Source organism: Pristiophorus japonicus, chromosome 13 (assembly GCF_044704955.1).
Source record: "Pristiophorus japonicus isolate sPriJap1 chromosome 13, sPriJap1.hap1, whole genome shotgun sequence".
NCBI classification, from domain to species: Eukaryota; Metazoa; Chordata; class Chondrichthyes; family Pristiophoridae; genus Pristiophorus; species Pristiophorus japonicus.
Window position 1 is genome coordinate 14,480,488 of NC_091989.1, and position 17,467 is coordinate 14,497,954.

Below are 17,467 nucleotides of genomic sequence, written 5' to 3' on the forward strand. Positions count from 1 at the left end.
TTTTTTTTCAACAAAAGGGGGCGTAACCACCCATCAACACCACTTCTGGCCATTTAGGGAAGTTTGGCCAGTTGAGAGTTACTCCAGTTCTGATTAGGCCAGTATATGTGACCTGTCCTGAAAAACCTTCCCTAGAGTTAAGGAAATCGGCGCAGGTAAGGAAAGCGGCTCAGCAGATGCCCGGACACACTGAAAAAATTGAAAAACACATAGCAGCAACTTGCCTTCAACCCTGTGTCTGAAGGTTGTCCGGTCCCATTCTCGGTCCCTGGTTCACACACACAGTCCGGTCCCATTCTCGGTCCCCGGTTCTCACACACGAGTGAGAGAGAGAGCGAGAGATCAGCTCACATTGTGTCCCTGGTTACCATGGCAGCCTGATTTTTTTGGCGCAGATCAAGGCTCCACCCCCAAAACTAAAGGTCTGGTTAGGCCATGCCAAAATGAAGCAATCCAATGGGGAAACTTTTTTGGCATGCTTGGGGCCCCAAAAAATCAGGCGTAACTCGAGTGCGCCAAAAAAATGCTTTGAGGAAAACTGAGCACTATTAAAGTAGTGTGGTTTTGCTAATTTTGTAATGTGAAATCATTTTGTGGCTAAATTTCTATCCATGCCCAAGAGTCTTAAACAAGATGGTGAGACATTCACACAGGCAACATTTCTGTTTGCCCGCAATGCTAACCCTAAAAAATTAAGTCCAGTGTAAACTGAAGGAACAATTCCTTCCTGATGTCGAAACCTCAGGGCTGCTGTCCTTGATTGTGTCTTTGAAAACTGGCCCCTTGAATTGTTTCAGTTTCCAATGCACACAGAATTAGTAACTTCTGAGAAATGAATAGGTTTCTGGAACTGAACAGTACTTTGAAATTCTGACAGGGCCCCTTTCCTGCTGGGCATGAGCAGATCGGTACAAGTGAGTATTGTGAAAGCGTGTGCTGCATGTGACCAGAACAAATGGTGCTCCTTTTGATAGCACCAGCGATTTACATTTACCACCAGCGGTGCTTTGCCTTTGGAGGCAGGGGATGAAAGCAGCTCATGAGGTGGTATTCTTTACATCTGCAGAAATATAGGGCCCAAGTTTCGACATGATTTGCGCCTGATTTTTAGGAGCAACTGGTGGAGAAAAACAGACTATCTTAGAAATCGCAATTCTCCTCATATTTTTTTTTTTCTGCAGTTCTAGTCAGGTGGAACAGTTCTACTTTGGAACAGAATTTTTTCTTCAAAAGGGGGCATGTCCGGCCACTGACGCCTGATTTGAAAGTTTCCACAGTGAAAACATACTCCAAACTAACTTAGAATGGAGCAAATGAAGATTTTTGTAGAACTGAAAAAACCTGTTCTGCACATTAAAAAATCAGGCGCAGGTTACAAATTAGGCGTCCAGAACGAGGTGGGGGGGGGGGGAAGGGAACTCATTAAATTCTACAATAAATCCTGATTTATACTTCTACAAATATTGTACAAATAAATCCAATCTGAATAAACATTTATAAGCAAAGAAAAGATTAAATAAACCATCTTCCTACCTGTGTGAAAGTGCTTCAGGTACGGAGAATGCTGCAGTCAGCCTGAGGCGCCCGTTCTTCCCGCGGGGGGGGGGGGGGAGGCGCCCGTTCTTTCCCGCGGGGGGGAGAGGAGGCGCCCTTTCTTTCTCGCGGGGGGGGAGAGGGGCCCGTTCTTCGCGGGGGGGGAGAGGGGCCCGTTCTTCCCGGGGGGGGAGAGGGGCCCGTTCTTCCCGCGGGGGGGAGGGGCGCCCGTTCTTCCCGCGGGGGGAGGGGGGGGAGAGGCGCCCGTTCTTCCCGCGGGGGGAGGGGGGAGAGGCGCCCGTTCTTCCCGCGGGGGGAGGGGGAGAGGCGCCCGTTCTTCCCGCGGGGGGAGGGGGGGGGGAGAGGCGCCCGTTCTTCCGGAGGGGGGGAGAGGCGCCCGTTCTTCCCGCGGGGGGCGGGGGGAGAGGCGCCCGTTCTTCCCGCGGGGGGCGGGGGGAGAGGCGCCCGTTCTTCCCGCGGGGGGCGGGGGGAGAGGCGCCCGTTCTTCCCGCGGGGGGAGAGGCGCCCGTTCTTCCCGCGGGGGGAGGGGGGGAGAGGCGCCCGTTCTTCCCGCGGGGGGAGGGGGGGGGGGAGAGAGGCGCCCGTTCTTCCCGCGGGGGGGGGGGGGGGGGGAGGGAGAGGCGCCCGTTCTTCCCGCGGGGGGAGGGGGGGGAGAGGCGCCCGTTCTTCCCGCGGGGGGAGGGGGAGGAGAGGCGCCCGTTCTTCTCGCGGGGGGGAGGGGGGGGGGGGGAGAGGCGCCCGTTCTTCTCGCGAGGGGAGGGGGGGGGAGAGGCGCCCGTTCTTCCCGCGGGGGGAGGGGGGTGAGAGGCGCCCGTTCTTCCCGCGGGGGGAGGGGGGGGAGAGGCGCCCGTTCTTCCCGCGGGGGGAGGGGGAGAGGCGCCCGTTCTTCCCGCGGGGGGAGAGGCGCCCGTTCTTCCCGCGGGGGGAGGGGCCCATTCTTCCCACGGGGGGAGGGGGAGAGGCGCCCGTTCTTCCCGCGGGGGGAGGGGGGGGAGAGGCGCCCATTCTTCCCGCGGGGGGAGGGGGGGGAGAGAGGCGCCCATTCTTCCCGCGGGGGGAGGGGGGGGGGGGGAGAGGCGCCCGTTCTTCCCGCGGGGGGAGAGGCGCCCGTTCTTCCCGCGGGGGGGAGAGGCGCCCGTTCTTCCCGCGGGGTGAGGGGGGGGAAGAGAGGCGCCCGTTCTTCCTTCGGGCGGGGCGGGGGGGGGGGGGTAGAGACAGTGAGAAGGCTGCAAGTGCTGATGTGCTGATGGCAATGTGCTTTTATTAAAAAAAAATGTTCAAAAATTAAACAGCTACAAAGAACTACAAAAATGGCCGAGTGCCAATGTTTTTTTCACACTGAGCATGCGCCAACGCGCACGCGCAGCGTTGCCGGCAGGAAAAAAACTAATTTAAATAGTACCTGCCCCCTCCCACTTACAAAATCGGCGCGAGTGTAGGCTCTGCCCCCTGGGCGCCGCGCCAGGTAGACGAGGAGCTGCAGAACGCTCCAGAATCGCGATTCTTTTTTAGGCGCGATAAACGGGCGCCCAGCTCGGAGGGGTGCCCGTTTTTTATCGTGTGGAAACTTGGGCCCATACAGTCACCTTGTTTTGTATTATATAGCACCATACCAAAAAAACAATATCTAAACAACAAATTTGTATTTTAGTATTAAATACAGTCCTCACCAAATTAACCAGAAAAATTTGACAGCATTTAAGAAGTGAGCAAAAACAAGATTAAGAGGGGTCTTTGGGAGGGAGGTGATGAGACAGATGTTAGGGAAGGGAGCATAGTGGCTGAAGGAAAGACGAAAAGTAGGCTGGTGTCAGAAAAGCAGAGAGCATGTGGCTTCAGGCTGGAGACGATCACAGTTAGGGAGGATAAGTACCACTCTGGGATTTGAGGGTGAGAATGAGAGCTCTGAGATACAAGGAGCCAGTGTGACATGGCAAGATGTCTGAGTGAGAGGATGGACTATGTATAGTCAGGTGACGTGGTTTTGTGGAGTGTAGAATTGCAAGGAGAGAATTGGAAATTCCAGCCTTGAGATGATAAATTTAGATTGGACTGTTCATCAAAAACCTGTAGTGTGGAAAGCGGCATTGCAGTACAGGTACTAGTCAGATCCTTGTCAAGTCCTTGAGGCGTCTTAATTGAGGTGAATCCTTGAAAATTAATTGACTTCAGTAGAGGTCGGCAGATGCGAGGCAATTGTGGAGGGGGTATTTCAACAGTGAAGTTCTAGACACATCTTCATTGGTCAACATAAATGAGCCATTTTTAGGAATGTAAATGAGGGGAGGTGTCAAATAAGCGTTGCTCTCCCCTGATCTGAAGTAAAGGACCTAATTTGTCATTGAGCATAGTTTGAAAACAAACTCAAAATATTGTACCATTATTGTGTATTGGAGGTTTTCATCTTTTTCTGCAGACGTGAAGCATGTTGTCACTGTTATGTGTGCGTAATCGAAGAGCATTTGCCTTTTGGTAGGTGTTTCAATTATACATTACTGGTAGAGTTATACGATTATTGATATTCGAGGAGAGTTACTGTTCATTATATGACCTGAAAGGTAATTGGCATTGTAGAAACAAAAAAATTTACAGCGCAGAAGGATGCCATTTCGGCCCATCGTGTTCGCGTCGGCCGACAAAGAACCGCACGACCCTCGGTCAGCAGCCCTGAAGGTTACATATAAACCTATGAACAATGGCGGAAAGGTAAAGAGCACCCAGCCCAACCAGTCCGCCTCACACAACTGCGACGTCCCTTGCACTGAAACATTCTACACTCCACCCCAACCGAAGCCATGTGATCTCTTGGGAGAGGTAAAAAACCAGATTAAAACCCAGGCCAATTTGGGGGGCAAAAAATCAGGAAAATTCCTTTCCAACCCATCCAGGCGATCAAAACTAGTCCAAGATATCACCCTGGCCATATTCGATTCCCTGCAGTCCTTGCCACCATATCTGCGCTGGCCAACAAGAGGTTATCCAGTCCAATTCCAATTACTAGCTCTAGGTCTGTAACTCTGCAGGTTGTAACATTTTAAGTGCCCATCCAAGCACCTTTTAAATGTGGTGAGGGTTTCTGCCTCCTCCACCCTTCCAGGCGGCGAGTTCCAGACGCCTACAACCCCCTCAAATGCCCTCTGAACCTTCCACCAACCACCTTAAAACTATGGCCCCTCGTAATAGACCAATGGAAATAGACCCTTACTATCCACCATGTCCAAGCCCCTCAATATTTTGTACACCTCAATGAGTTCTCCTCTCAACGTCCTCTGTTCCAATGAGAACTAACCCAGCCTATCCAATCTGTCCTCATAACTAAGATTCTCCATTCAAGGCAGCATCCTCGTAAATCTCCTCTGCACCCTCTCTAGTGAAATCATGTCCTTCCTATAATACGGCGACCAGAACTGCACGCAGTACACCAGCTGTGGCCTAACTAGAATATTATACAACTTAAGCATAACCTCCCTGCTCTTATATTCTATGCCTCGGCCAATAAAGGTAAGCATTCTGTATGCCGCCTTATCCACCTGGTCGTCTACTTTCAGGGATCTGTGGACAAGCACGCCAAGGTCCCTTTGTTCATCGACCCTATTAAGTGGCCCACTGCTAAATGTGTATACCCTTATTAGCCCTCCCAAAGTGCATTACTTCACACTTCTCTGAATTAAATTCCATTTGTCACTACTTTGCCCACCTAATACCCTCCTGCAGCCCATGACTTTCCTCTTCATTTTCAACCACACAGCCAATTTTAGTGTTGTCTGCAAACTTCTTAATCATACTCCCTATATTCAAATTTAATCGTTGATATATACCACAAAAAGCAAGGGGCCCAGTACTGAGCCCTGTGGAACCCCACTGGAAACATCCTTCCAGTCACAAAAACGTCCATCAACCATTACCCTTCGCTTCCTACCTCCAAGCCAATTTTGGATCCAACTTGCCACTTTGCCCTGGATCCCATGGGCTTTAACCTTCGTGACCAGCCTACCATGTGGGACCTTATCAAAAGCTTTGCTAAAGTCCATATACACTACGTTGTACGCATTACCCTCATCGACCCTCTTGGTTACCTCCTCAAAAAATTCAATCAGGTTAGTCAAACACGATCTTCCCTTAACAAATCCGTGCTAACTGTCCCTAATTAATCCTTACCTTTTCAAATGTAGATTTATCCTGTCTTTCAGAATTTTTTCCAATTTTCCCACCACTGAGGTAATTACTCAGCCTATCCCTTTCTCCCTTGAACAAGGGTACCACATTAGCAGTTCTCCAATCCTCCAGCACAATGCCCAAATCCAAAGAGGACTGGAAAATTATGGTCAAGGCCTCTGCTATTTCCTCTCTTACTTCATTCAACAGCCTGGGATACATTTCATCTGGGCCTGGTTACTTATCTACTTTCAAAGCTGCTAAGCCCCTTAATACTTCCTCTTTCACTATTTATTTCATCCAGAATATCACCCTCCTCCTGGATAACAGTATCTGCCTCTTCCTTTGTGAAAACAGATGCAAAGTGGTGAATCGTGCCATACATAGCTCATGTAACTCCTATTAGAACAATTTTTTTGTGGATGAAACTGAACTATTCTATCTCTGGGGTTCCGCAGAGCTCAGTACTGGGTCCCTTGCTTTTGTGGTATATATCAACGATTTAGATTTGAATATCGGGAGTATGAGTAAGAAGTTTGCAGATAACACTAAAATTGGCTGTGTGGTTGATAATGAAGAGGAAAGTCATGGGCTGCCAGAGGATATCAATCTACTGGTCAGGTGGGCGGAAAGTGTGAGGTAATGCACTTTGGGAGGGCTAATAAGGAAAGGTTATACAGATTTATCGGTCGGCCACTTAATAGTGTAGATGAACAAAGAGACCTTGGAGTACTTGTCCACAAATCCCTGAAAGCAGCAGACCAGGTGGATAAGATGGTTAAGAAGGCATACTGAATGCTTGCCTTTATTGGCCGAGGCATAAAATATGATAGCAGGGAGGTTATGCTTAAATTGTATAATACTTTGGTTAGGCCACAGCTGGAGTACTGCATGCAGTTCTGGTCACCGTTTTATAGGAAGGATGTGATTGCACTAGAGAGGGTGCAGAGGAGATTTACTAGGATGCTGCCTGGAATGGAGAATTTTAGTTATGAGGACAGATTGGATAGGTTGGGTTTGTTCTCATTGGAACAGAGGAGTTTGAGAGGAGAACTCATTGAGGTGTACAAAATATTGAGGGGCCTGGACATAGTGGATAGTAAGGGCCTATTTCCATTGGTGGAGAGATCTATTATGAGGGGGCATAGTTTTAAGATGGTTGGTGGAAGGTTCAGAGGGCATTTGAGGGGGGGGCTTTTTTTATGCAGACGGTTGTGGGGATCTGAAACTTGCTGCCTGGAAGAGTGGTGGATGCAGAAACCCTCACCACTTCTAAGAGATGGTTGGATGGGCACTTAAAGTGCCTTAACTTGCAGGGTTATGGACGTGATAATTGGGGTTAGACTGGATGACCTTTTGTTGGACGATGCAGATATAATAAGTACTGCAGGGAATCAAATAGGCCGGGGTGATGATCTGGACTAGTTTCAATCGCTTGGATGGGTCGGAGATAAATTTTCCCAGATTTTTTTCTCCCTAAATTGGCCTGGGTTTTTATCTGGTTTTTGCCTCTCCCAGGAGATCGCATGGCTCCGGTTGGGGTGGAGTGTAAATGTTTCAGTATAAGGAATGTCGCAGTTGTGTGAGGCAGACTGGTTGGGCTGGGTGCTCTTTGCCTTTCCGTCATTGTTCACAGGTTTATATGTAATTTTTAGCGCTGCTGACCAAGGGCCATGCGGCTCTTTGTCGGCCAGCGTGGACACGATGGTCCGAAATAGCCTCCTGCGCTGTAAATTTCTATGTTTCTATGTTCTATCTCGTACACTTGGTCTTTCTGATCTATTTCGAACTTATCTACTGGGGAGCTTGCTAAAACTTTGTTTCTCTTTTCCCAGAAGAAAAGGAAACGAAGAGCAAAAGATGACGACGTTATCAGCCTTTGCAGCTTGGATATTAAGGTAAGGTAATGTATTTAATAGCTCAGCAAAATGGCGATTACCTGCAATGTTTGATTTGCTGTAAGGTTATATTTTTAAAGAACTGCTTTCTTACCAAATGGAATTGGCAGTTGTGGAGGTTATACTCAATTAGCATATATTATACTTCGTAATGTGACTCAATTATTATGCAAGGATATACTTGGAAAACTAAAATTTGAACAAAACTTTTTGGGGCTAAACTGATGGTAGGAGAGATGTTGGTACATAGAAGTACAAAAAATCTACAGCACAAACGAGGCCATTCAGCCCAACCAGTCCATATTGAATACAATTTTTAAAATTGTTTTGCTATATTGCCGCAAGAACGGTTTCCATTTTACGCTCTAACTGGTTTTTCTTTTTTTTTGTACCACCTCTCATCTGAAGATGATGCGTCATGCCAGGCAGAGTTGGTCATCCACCGGCTGCCTCCGGCTGTCTTCTGTTGCCTCACCAATTGGTTATTCACATCTGAATCTAGAGTGTGAATGATGACTGTGCAGTTGTCATAATCAAGTCTGATCCTGTTCTCCCTTGATGACAATCCATGTACATTTTCAACAGGAGTTACCAGATAATCAGGTGCATTCTGGCCAATTTTCACCTTTTTTGTATTCCACCTCCTCCCTAGCCTATGATGCTGAGGCAATAGCCTTCCATTAATTCCTTTCCCCTCCCACACAAGTTGAAACTGGATAACTCCTCGAGCAAGGATTGAGACACACAGACTAGGTAGGTGCCACTTTATTTAGGCTGAATTAACTGATCTCGGCCAGTTGCAGTGGTGAAGGCACGACAACTTTCTGCAGAGCCCCTGGGCTAGGGAAAGGAATATTGGCTAAAGGAATATGTGGGTGCCAAATGAGGGGAGGATCAAGCATGGCTTTGTCTCTGGCCAAAGAGCCTGTTAGTGCACACTTTCATGGTTCTTGCATAAATAATTGGGACTTGAATCGGGAGTAAGGTGCCAGATGGTGACCGCCATCTCTAATCGTGCACATGTAAGGGAGTTGAAGATTTCAATGATGGAGGGAAAAAACTAACCATTTTTCAAAAACAAGCACAACCCAAGGAAGTAGTGTTGAGATGGGAGTCAGAAGAAAAGCAGCTTTCAGATGTCTTTGGGTGGAGGTGGGGAGGAGGTGGTGGGGTAGGCGGCGTTGAGGGAGCACTCTTGCCTTTGAGTCGGAAGGTTGTGGGTTCAAGTCCCATTGCAGACACTTGGAACACAATCTAGGCTGACGCTTCAGTGCAGCACTGAGGTGGGTGCTGCACTGTCAGAGGTGCCATCTTTTGGATGAGATGTTCAACCAAGTCTGTCCTCTCGGGTGGATGTAAAAGATGCAGTGACACTATTTGAAGAACAACAGGGGAGTCCTGGTAAATATTTATCCATCATTTGGAAAAAAAGACAGATTATTTGGTCATTATCTCATTGCTGTTTGTGGGATCATGCTGTGCATAAATTGGCTGCCGTGTTTCCTACATTATAACAGCGACTACATTTCTAAAGTACTTCATTGGCTATGAAGTGCTTTGGGACATCCTGAGGTCTTAAAATAACCTGCATTTATATAGTGCCTTTCATCAAAGGAAGTGATATTTGTAAACTCCCAATTGGCACTTAAAGTTTTAAAATTTCCAAGTTTGAATGTGGGAAGGTGGAAAGCAGAAAGAGACTTGGTGCTCAATGACTGGATATATGGTCGGCAATCTTTTATTAATCAGAAATATATTTTATTTTGCGTAGTCTTGTGTGTATGGCATATCAAGCTGGTTTTTCATGTCAGTTTTTGGGTTATTACAAATTCATTGAAGATATCACTTTTTAAATATAAATCTCTAAACTGTGTACCATGTGCTGTTTGCCTTGTGCTCTGGGCTTTTTTTTTAAAGTACAAAATTTACCAATGCACCATTATCGTGACCCAATAAAGCATGCAAATCAATAGACAAAATATGCATTAGACTAAATGCAAAAAAAACTTGCCGGTACTGTAAATCTGAAGCAAAAGCCACAAAATGTTTGAAACTCTCAGCATTTGTAGATAGAACAGAGGAGTTCAGATTTTGAAATTGGGCAGCATGTAGATGAGGGGAGGGCTATAGATATGTTCTTGGGGAGCTTCGCAGATGTCTTTCCAGCGGTGGGAGCAGCCTTGCAGTCAAGTTAAACTGCTGAAGGCGGGAAAAAAACTGTCACATGATTGCTCCCCACTGCTCGATCTGATGTGTACAATCTAGAAAAACACCACAAACTTATAGTGGAATGTTACTCTTTCCATTTTCAATTCTGTGGGCTAACTTGCCAATTCTTTCTATTTGAGATTCATTTTGAGAATCCCTGATCTTCCACTCAGACAGTGGAGGGAGTGAAATCTTACAGTAAGGTTCCTTTAGATTCCAAAAAATGGCAGTTTCTGTTGTGCATGTGTAATATAAGTATATTCCTTGTACAATCAATGTACAATTACATAAGATTACTGAATATGTATCTTCACACTGTATACACTATGCTTATACCACCAGAGGGTGCAACTGGTGGAGACCTACGGGTCACCTGTACACGACAGGTAACCAGGTATAAAAGGGAGCTGTACCCTAACTCGGGAGCTGTAGTAAATGGACTAAGGTCACCACAGTTCAAGTACAATACCTTGCCTCACGGCGTCATTACTAGAGTGTTTACAGACACAATAATTTCAATCCCAGTTTGCAAAAAAACCTTTGGCTGTCGGTGAGATTGTGAAGACTTTTTGTCAGTTGACGCACATGGTTATTATGGCTTGGATCCTTGTACATCAGTCATTCTGCAATCCCCAGCAGTTTGTGGGGTGAGGGAAGAGGTGGAGAACATGCGAACGTATGAAATTGACTGACAAGAGAAGACCAGCTGGTCCATCAAGCCTGCCCACACTTCATGGGAGACAGTTGACCCTGCCTCTGCAAATGATGCCTCTGGAGGGAAGCATGTCGATGAGGAAAGGGCAAAGAATTAATACTTTGGGAAAATACCAAAGTGACTATGGGTGGGAATTGAGGAAAATGGGAAGTTACATCTGTTGTGTACCCAACGTTGTTGCAATGCTTTGTTAGACTGATATCGCAACAAGCCCGCTTTGTCTAATGAGCAATGATGCTCGTACTTCAAAAGTCATTCATATATGAAGTATTTTTTTCCGTAATAAGGTGCTATATAAATGCAAGTACAAAAACAATGACCAGAAATTATTATCCCAACATGTACATGGATAATAGTCCAGACTGAACCACTATTGATTGAATCTTGTATCCTAATATTCCGTCTCCGTCTGGAAATATATGTCAGCAGTACAAAGTTTGAGGTGAGTCTGAGGAATAGCACCTCAGCACTGAAATTTCAAGATAGAAAGGAAGAAAAAAAAAAGAGGGAGTAATAAAGAGATAGAGAGGGAGAAAGAAAGATGGAGTGAGAGGAAGAAGCAAGAAAGGAGAGAAAGAAAGGAGGGAAAGAAGAGAAAGAAAGATAGCACTTTTCAACAACTCAGGATATCACAAAGTGCTTTACAGCCAATTTAGTAGTTTGAAGTGTAGTCACTGTTGTAAAATAGGAAACACGGCAGGTAATTTGAAACAAGGTCCCACAAACAGCAGTTAAATAAAGATAATTTTTTTTCGAGGTGTGGTTTGAGGAATACAAGTTGGCCAGATCACAGAATTCTCCTGCTCTTCTTCTGAGTAGTGCCGTGGGATCTCGTGTCCATTTGAGAGGACAGACAGGGCCTTGGTTAAATGTCTCCTCTGAAAAAATTTCTGGTTGGGGTTTGAAGAGCGGAAGAGACTTTTTCATAGCTTCACTTCGACTGGTTTCCTGCTGACAGCAAGCATGCTTTGTGACCCATCATAAGTACAAGTTCTCAATGGCCATTTTTATTTTGGTTATTTGGTGTTTTCCCACATGTTCTCTGAATATGGTTTCATCCTTGACTTAATGGTAGCATTCTCGCCTCAAGTCAGAAGGTCATGGGTTCAAGCCACACTCTGCTAGGTTGGCTCTTCAGTGCAGTACTGAGGGAGCTGCTGTGTTGTTGGAGGTGCCATCTTTCAGAGGAGACATTTAACCAAGGCCCTGTCTGTCCTCTCAAATGGACACGAGATCCCACGGCACTACTCAGAAGAAGAGCAGGAGAATTCTGTGATCTGGCCAACTTGTATTCCTCAAACCACACCTCGAAAAAAAATTATCTTTATTTAACTGCTGTTTGTGGGACCTTGTTTCAAATTACCTGCCGTGTTTCCTATTTTACAACAGTGACTACACTTCAAACTACTAAATTGGCTGTAAAGCACTTTGTGATATCCTGAGTTGTTGAAAAGTGCTATCTTTCTTTCTCTTCTTTCCCTCCTTTCTTTCTCTCCTTTCTTGCTTCTTCCTCTCACTCCATCTTTCTTTCTCCCTCTCTATCTCTTTATTACTCCCTCTTTTTTTTTTCTTCCTTTCTATCTTGAAATTTCAGTGCTGAGGTGCTATTCCTCAGACTCACCTCAAACTTTGTACTGCTGACATATATTTCCAGATTGTGCGAACTTACGAGCAAGAACAGTAGATTGTAGTTAGAGTTTTGCTCATTTATTAATTTAAGCTAAATCTCAACATACAAAGCTTCCTCTTGACCTACCCCATATTTTGGCTAAGAATTTCAGGGAAAAAATTATAGGGCTATGGGGAAAGAGCCATGGGAGTGGGACTAATTGGATAGCTCTTTCAAAGAGCCGGCACAGGCAATGGGCCAAATGACCTCCTCCTGTGCTTTACAATACTATGAACTAGTGTGACTTCTAGTTATGACAGCTGTACATTAGTTTTGACTTTTTAACAATTCATTTTATAGTTGCTTTTTAAAAAAAAAACACCATTTTATAGGTGTGTTTCAGAACTCTTGCTAGTCTTTTAGGCCTTATTACTACTTCCTCGAGGGGAATAACTGGGGGAAGCCTCTAATTTAAGCTGAAATACACTGAGGCTGGAGGGGACAATCAGTTGATGGTACAAGTGTGATTTATTTTCCTTTTTAAAAAGGCAGAAATACCAGGTAATATACTGTTGGGGTAGAAGGAAAACCCCTCTTCCTCGAGGTAGACTCCCTGATATAAGGAATCAATAGCGACCACAGAATCACTCAGACGAAAACTTCGGTTCAACCGGGTTTTATTCGAGCATATGCAGGGGAAATGAACACATCCCAGAACAAGAGTTTGTTATGACAGTTATACATGTTCTGAGGGGTGCGATCCTCCTGCAATACCATTGATTGGTCTATTGCTATCAGCAAAGTTACATTGATTCGTTGACTCTTATCAGACTAGCTTGGAGTGGTTCTTCCCCACCTGTCCATCTCTCATCACATGTCCCCCTTCTGGAATGTGTTATTCAGTGGTGTCACTTTACCTCATTTTCTTATGACGTGTGAAGTAACCTTGCTTCCCAGGGTTTGATATCTTCCCAAAACACCTGCTTTCTTATCCTGTTCCCAAGAGAACTTCAGTCATCATGTCCTAGTTTCTCATGAGATTCAGATGCTGTTTACAATCTATGTTCCAGACTGCTGACTCTCCACTTGCCCTTGGTGGATGTGCTCATTCAGAATGTAAATTTGTGTTAAGGTTAACACAACCGATGGTTCATTACCCATCAGGCTTTGCTATTCCCCTCTTACTAGCCCAATGTAAGCGAGTGTATGAGCGTGCTTTACATGTATAAGCAGGTTATACATAATCGGTCAATATTACAATTCATACCGTAAGACAGAAGAACTCCTGATTCCTCAGAACCCCCTAATACTGATAAGCCCTCTTAATCTGGACAATTTTACATGTCAGATCAATTCACCACTACCTTCAGCATTTCCATTGTTGATCATTGGTCTGTCTCCACTCTAGTGACCGTTTTTTAATCCCCTTGCATATACTTTTCCTGCCCAGTGGGATGGAGGGAATTTTTGTAAGGCAGATAAACTTCAATTAATGAGGAGGGCAATACCTGTTGTAAGTAATCAATAATTTTCTTGTGATATTTTGTAGTATACGTGATAAAACTCAACACTTCGTTACTTGACTTCTGTGGTCTGTTTGTTCGTTCTCATTCACAGACTAAAATACTTGGGCATGTGATAGGGGTGGGGGGGAATGTGGAATTATCCCACTTGGAAAGAAACACAGACTTCAGCATAACTTGGTCACCCATGGGTTATTGGGCCTTCCTTACTTATAGCATTCACTTGATATTCTACTGATGGATTCCCTTGTTCACACCTGCCCCCTCCCCCCATCCCATCCTCTACTGGTTCCAACACACTGTTGTCTATCCTATTTGTTTCTGCACATTATACTTGCATAAATTTGAGATTTCCTACAATGGCAGTACAGTGCCTACTGCAATATACTAGTGACTTACCATAAGAATCTCACTATATTTGCCTGTGTGTATATACTGTGTTTACTTGCAACCAGTGTACCTGTGCAAGCCTTTGACTCGGCATACCTTGGTGTCGGTGTTATTTGGCGTGGATTTATAAAAACAGTTTCATTCTTAGCTAATGCATTTTGTTGTTTTTTCCCCATTAGTTAACCTCTCAAATATCTGGTTTGTTTCCAAAATCTCTATTGGAGCATGTAAAAGTGCATGCACAAAGTTTGCTTTACTGCATCTGCAACAGTTTTTCCCATTTGTTTTCTCTCCAATTTTAATTAGGATGTCCAACAACACCCAACCTGTTTATTTCTATAACTGTTCTAGGGACCCAGTTAGACATTCCATTCTGATTCAGATTGACTTTGGAAATTTTTTCTCAATTCCATTCTTCTTGTTGACTACCAGCTTATAGTGTAGAATGAGCCAAAGTGGTTCTGTTGAACCAATCTGATGGTCTTCTACACTTCTTAATCTGCTGATCCTACAGTAGTTTTGCATTTTCAAAATAAATTTGTACGTTACCTCTCTAGTTTAAGTGTCTGAATTCAATGCTTCTAGCCAAGATCCAACCTGAAAAGGAGTCTAAACAGTTGGGTTCCTAAGTGATGGAAAGGTTATTATCACGAGGGGTTCTCCTAATGAAAATGCTATGGTAGCATTAAGAGAACAATCTGTCCCTTCACCATTATATTTGCAAGGAAGATTGAGAAAAGAGTTGGTGCGATTACTCAGCTCTGCTTGACCCCGGTCCGGATGTAGATTGGGTATGTGGTGGATCCGGTTGTCGGGAATCACTGCTTGCATGTCATCATGGAGCAGATGGCGATAAACCTTTGTGGGCAGCCGAAACGCTCCATAGTCTCTCATAGTTGACCGTATCAACGGCCTTTGTGAGGTCAAAGGTGGCCATGTACAAGGGTTGATGCTGTTCCCTGCATTTCTCTTGTAGTTGTAGTTGTAGTTGATTGCTTATTACATCTGAATCTGCAATACGAAACATGCAGACCAATGGACTTGATGAAAGACTTGATCAGGCTGTCAGTCCTGTGTAAGATTTTGGAACTAGATCAGCACTACTAAAACACTGACACTTAAGCCAAACTTTCATGTTTATGTCAGCTATATTTTAAACATGTCAGCAATACAAAACATGCTACATTTTTACCTCAATGTATTAAATGCTGCCATGGCCTCTGCTTCAACACTAACTTCGGTAATTTCACATTCATTAGACCATCTTTTTTTTTTAAAACAAAGGGTTTTTTTATGCTTTCTGTCTCAAGTCTCATTTAATGTTATATCTAGATCTCCTCATTATCAATCCGTCAATAGCTGGAAATAATCTGTGTCATCCCTTCGTAATTTTAAATACCCTTATCAAATCACTTCTTGCACTCATCTAATGAAAACAGTCCCAATTTTCAAGTTTTTCTTCACATTTTTTATTAACTCATAAAAGGCAGCATCTTAGTGAATCTGCCCCATACACCTCTTCCCTCAACATCCTTTGTAAAATGTGGAGCTCAAAGCAGCACACAGGACTCCAATTGTGGTCTTAAAGTTTTACGTAAATTCACCATTAGATCTTGACTTTAGTATTCTATATCTCTCTCCATAAAACCCAATATTCCATTTAGTTTTTTTTAATGGCCGCCTTCATGAGGTACTGCTTTTAATGTCTTGTGAACCTGAACCCTCAAGTCCTCTGCTCTTTCATATCACTCAACATTTCCCCCATTCAGAGTACCACTTCAGATTTACTGATATTTAATTCTATCTGCCACTTTTTTATCTACTGATTATATCCTTGAAGCATTCTTTTGTTCCTCAGAATTATTTACTACGCTTCCCATTTTAGTATTGTTCTCAAATTTGGATGCCACTCCCTCTAGTCCTATATCCAACTAATTCATGTACACGACACTAAACATCCACTCCCCTCGACCAGCAGTGTACCGTGACTGGAGTATGACGGGATGCACTGCAGCATCTCGCCAAAGATTTTCGGCAGATCCCATCAAACCCGCGCCCTTCACTACGTAGATGGATAATTGCAGCAGCTGCATGGTAACATCATCACCTCCAAGTCACACACCATCCTGACTTGGACATATACTGCTGTTCTTTCTTCTTCGCTGGGTCACAAACCTGGAACTCCATTGTGGAAGCACCTTCCCCACACAGACTGCAGTGGTTCAAAAACAAGGTCCACCGCCACCTTTTCAAGGACAACTAGGGATGGGCAATAAATGCCAACAACACCCACATCCTGAGAATGGCTTTTAAAACCGCAAACTGAAATAGTCCCAGAGCAGATCGCAGTGGGACACAACTGACTATTTTGAACCACTCTGAGAAACTGACTAACAACTTCTCTTTTTCCTCTGCTCTAACCAGGTTTTAATCCAATTTGCCCCCCTTCCCTTATCAATACACCTTTTAATCTTCTCATAGTCTCTTTTGTGTGGTGCCTTGACGAACACTTTCTGAAAAACCATATACCATATCCAGTGCATTTCCTCCATCCACTGTTAACTTCACCATCTTAAAGAACTCTTATCAGGTCTGTTGCATACAAACTTCCTTTCTGAAATCCATGTTGACTGTTTCTGATGATTTTCTCACCATCTAGCTATGCAGAAATGTTTTTCCCCCAAAACTGCAAACCATGATATTGGGAATTGTATTTGAATGGAAATTACTTTTTTGATTATGACAATAGATTAAAGATTTTTATGACATATTCACAAAGCCAGAAGGTGTCTGGAAAAGGTCCACCTCGGGTATGCTATATATATTGGCCCCAGTTTCACCAAATTCAGGGATTTTTCCAATTCAAATCATTTGGGATCCTAGCTCCTTTTTGAATTATTTTAATGGCTTTAGACCTTGTTGGAGGCTTTTTCCTTCCCTCTCCCACCCAACAACTCAACATGGGACCTTCTGGTCTGTATGCTTTAGTGCTGTAAGTGCTGTTCCTTTACCTACCAAGCCATTGGGGAGCTGAAGATTAGATTTTTGACTGGGAATAAATATCACATGGAAAGTTGTGCCTTGTCTAATTCCTTTTGAAATGGGATTATCAAAAGCAGATCCATTGTTTTTTTGGTTCTCATCAGACTTCCCATAGATTGGTAAGAGAGAGGGGAGGGAGTGCGGAAAAGAAATCGCTGCTGCCGAACTGAGTCACATCAGAAGAAAATGAAAATAAAAAATTGAATTAACAGTTATGCGCTGTCGAACTGAACCAAGAGAGACAGTTAACATTTATGCATCGGGGAAAAGTGATCTGCTGTTAAACTTAAGAAAAAAACATTTTAAAGTTGAATTAATTTTTTAACACTTATGTGCAGAATTCTTCATTTACAGCAGTCACTCTGTTGACTAA

General features: G+C 44.4%; 1 protein-coding gene across 4 annotated transcripts in view; it reads left to right on the plus strand.

Annotated features, from left to right (window-relative positions):
* net1 (neuroepithelial cell transforming 1) overlaps positions 1–17,467 on the plus strand; it is a 141,099-nt gene that overhangs the window by 49,518 nt on the left and 74,114 nt on the right. For 2 of the 4 annotated variants that reach the window (XM_070897169.1, XM_070897167.1), the window contains one exon: positions 7,545–7,607. In XM_070897169.1, the coding sequence (XP_070753270.1) occupies positions 7,545–7,607 (63 nt within the window). The remainder of the gene's footprint in view (positions 1–7,544; positions 7,608–17,467) is intronic. The other 2 variants (XM_070897170.1, XM_070897168.1) reach the window with 1 other exon arrangement.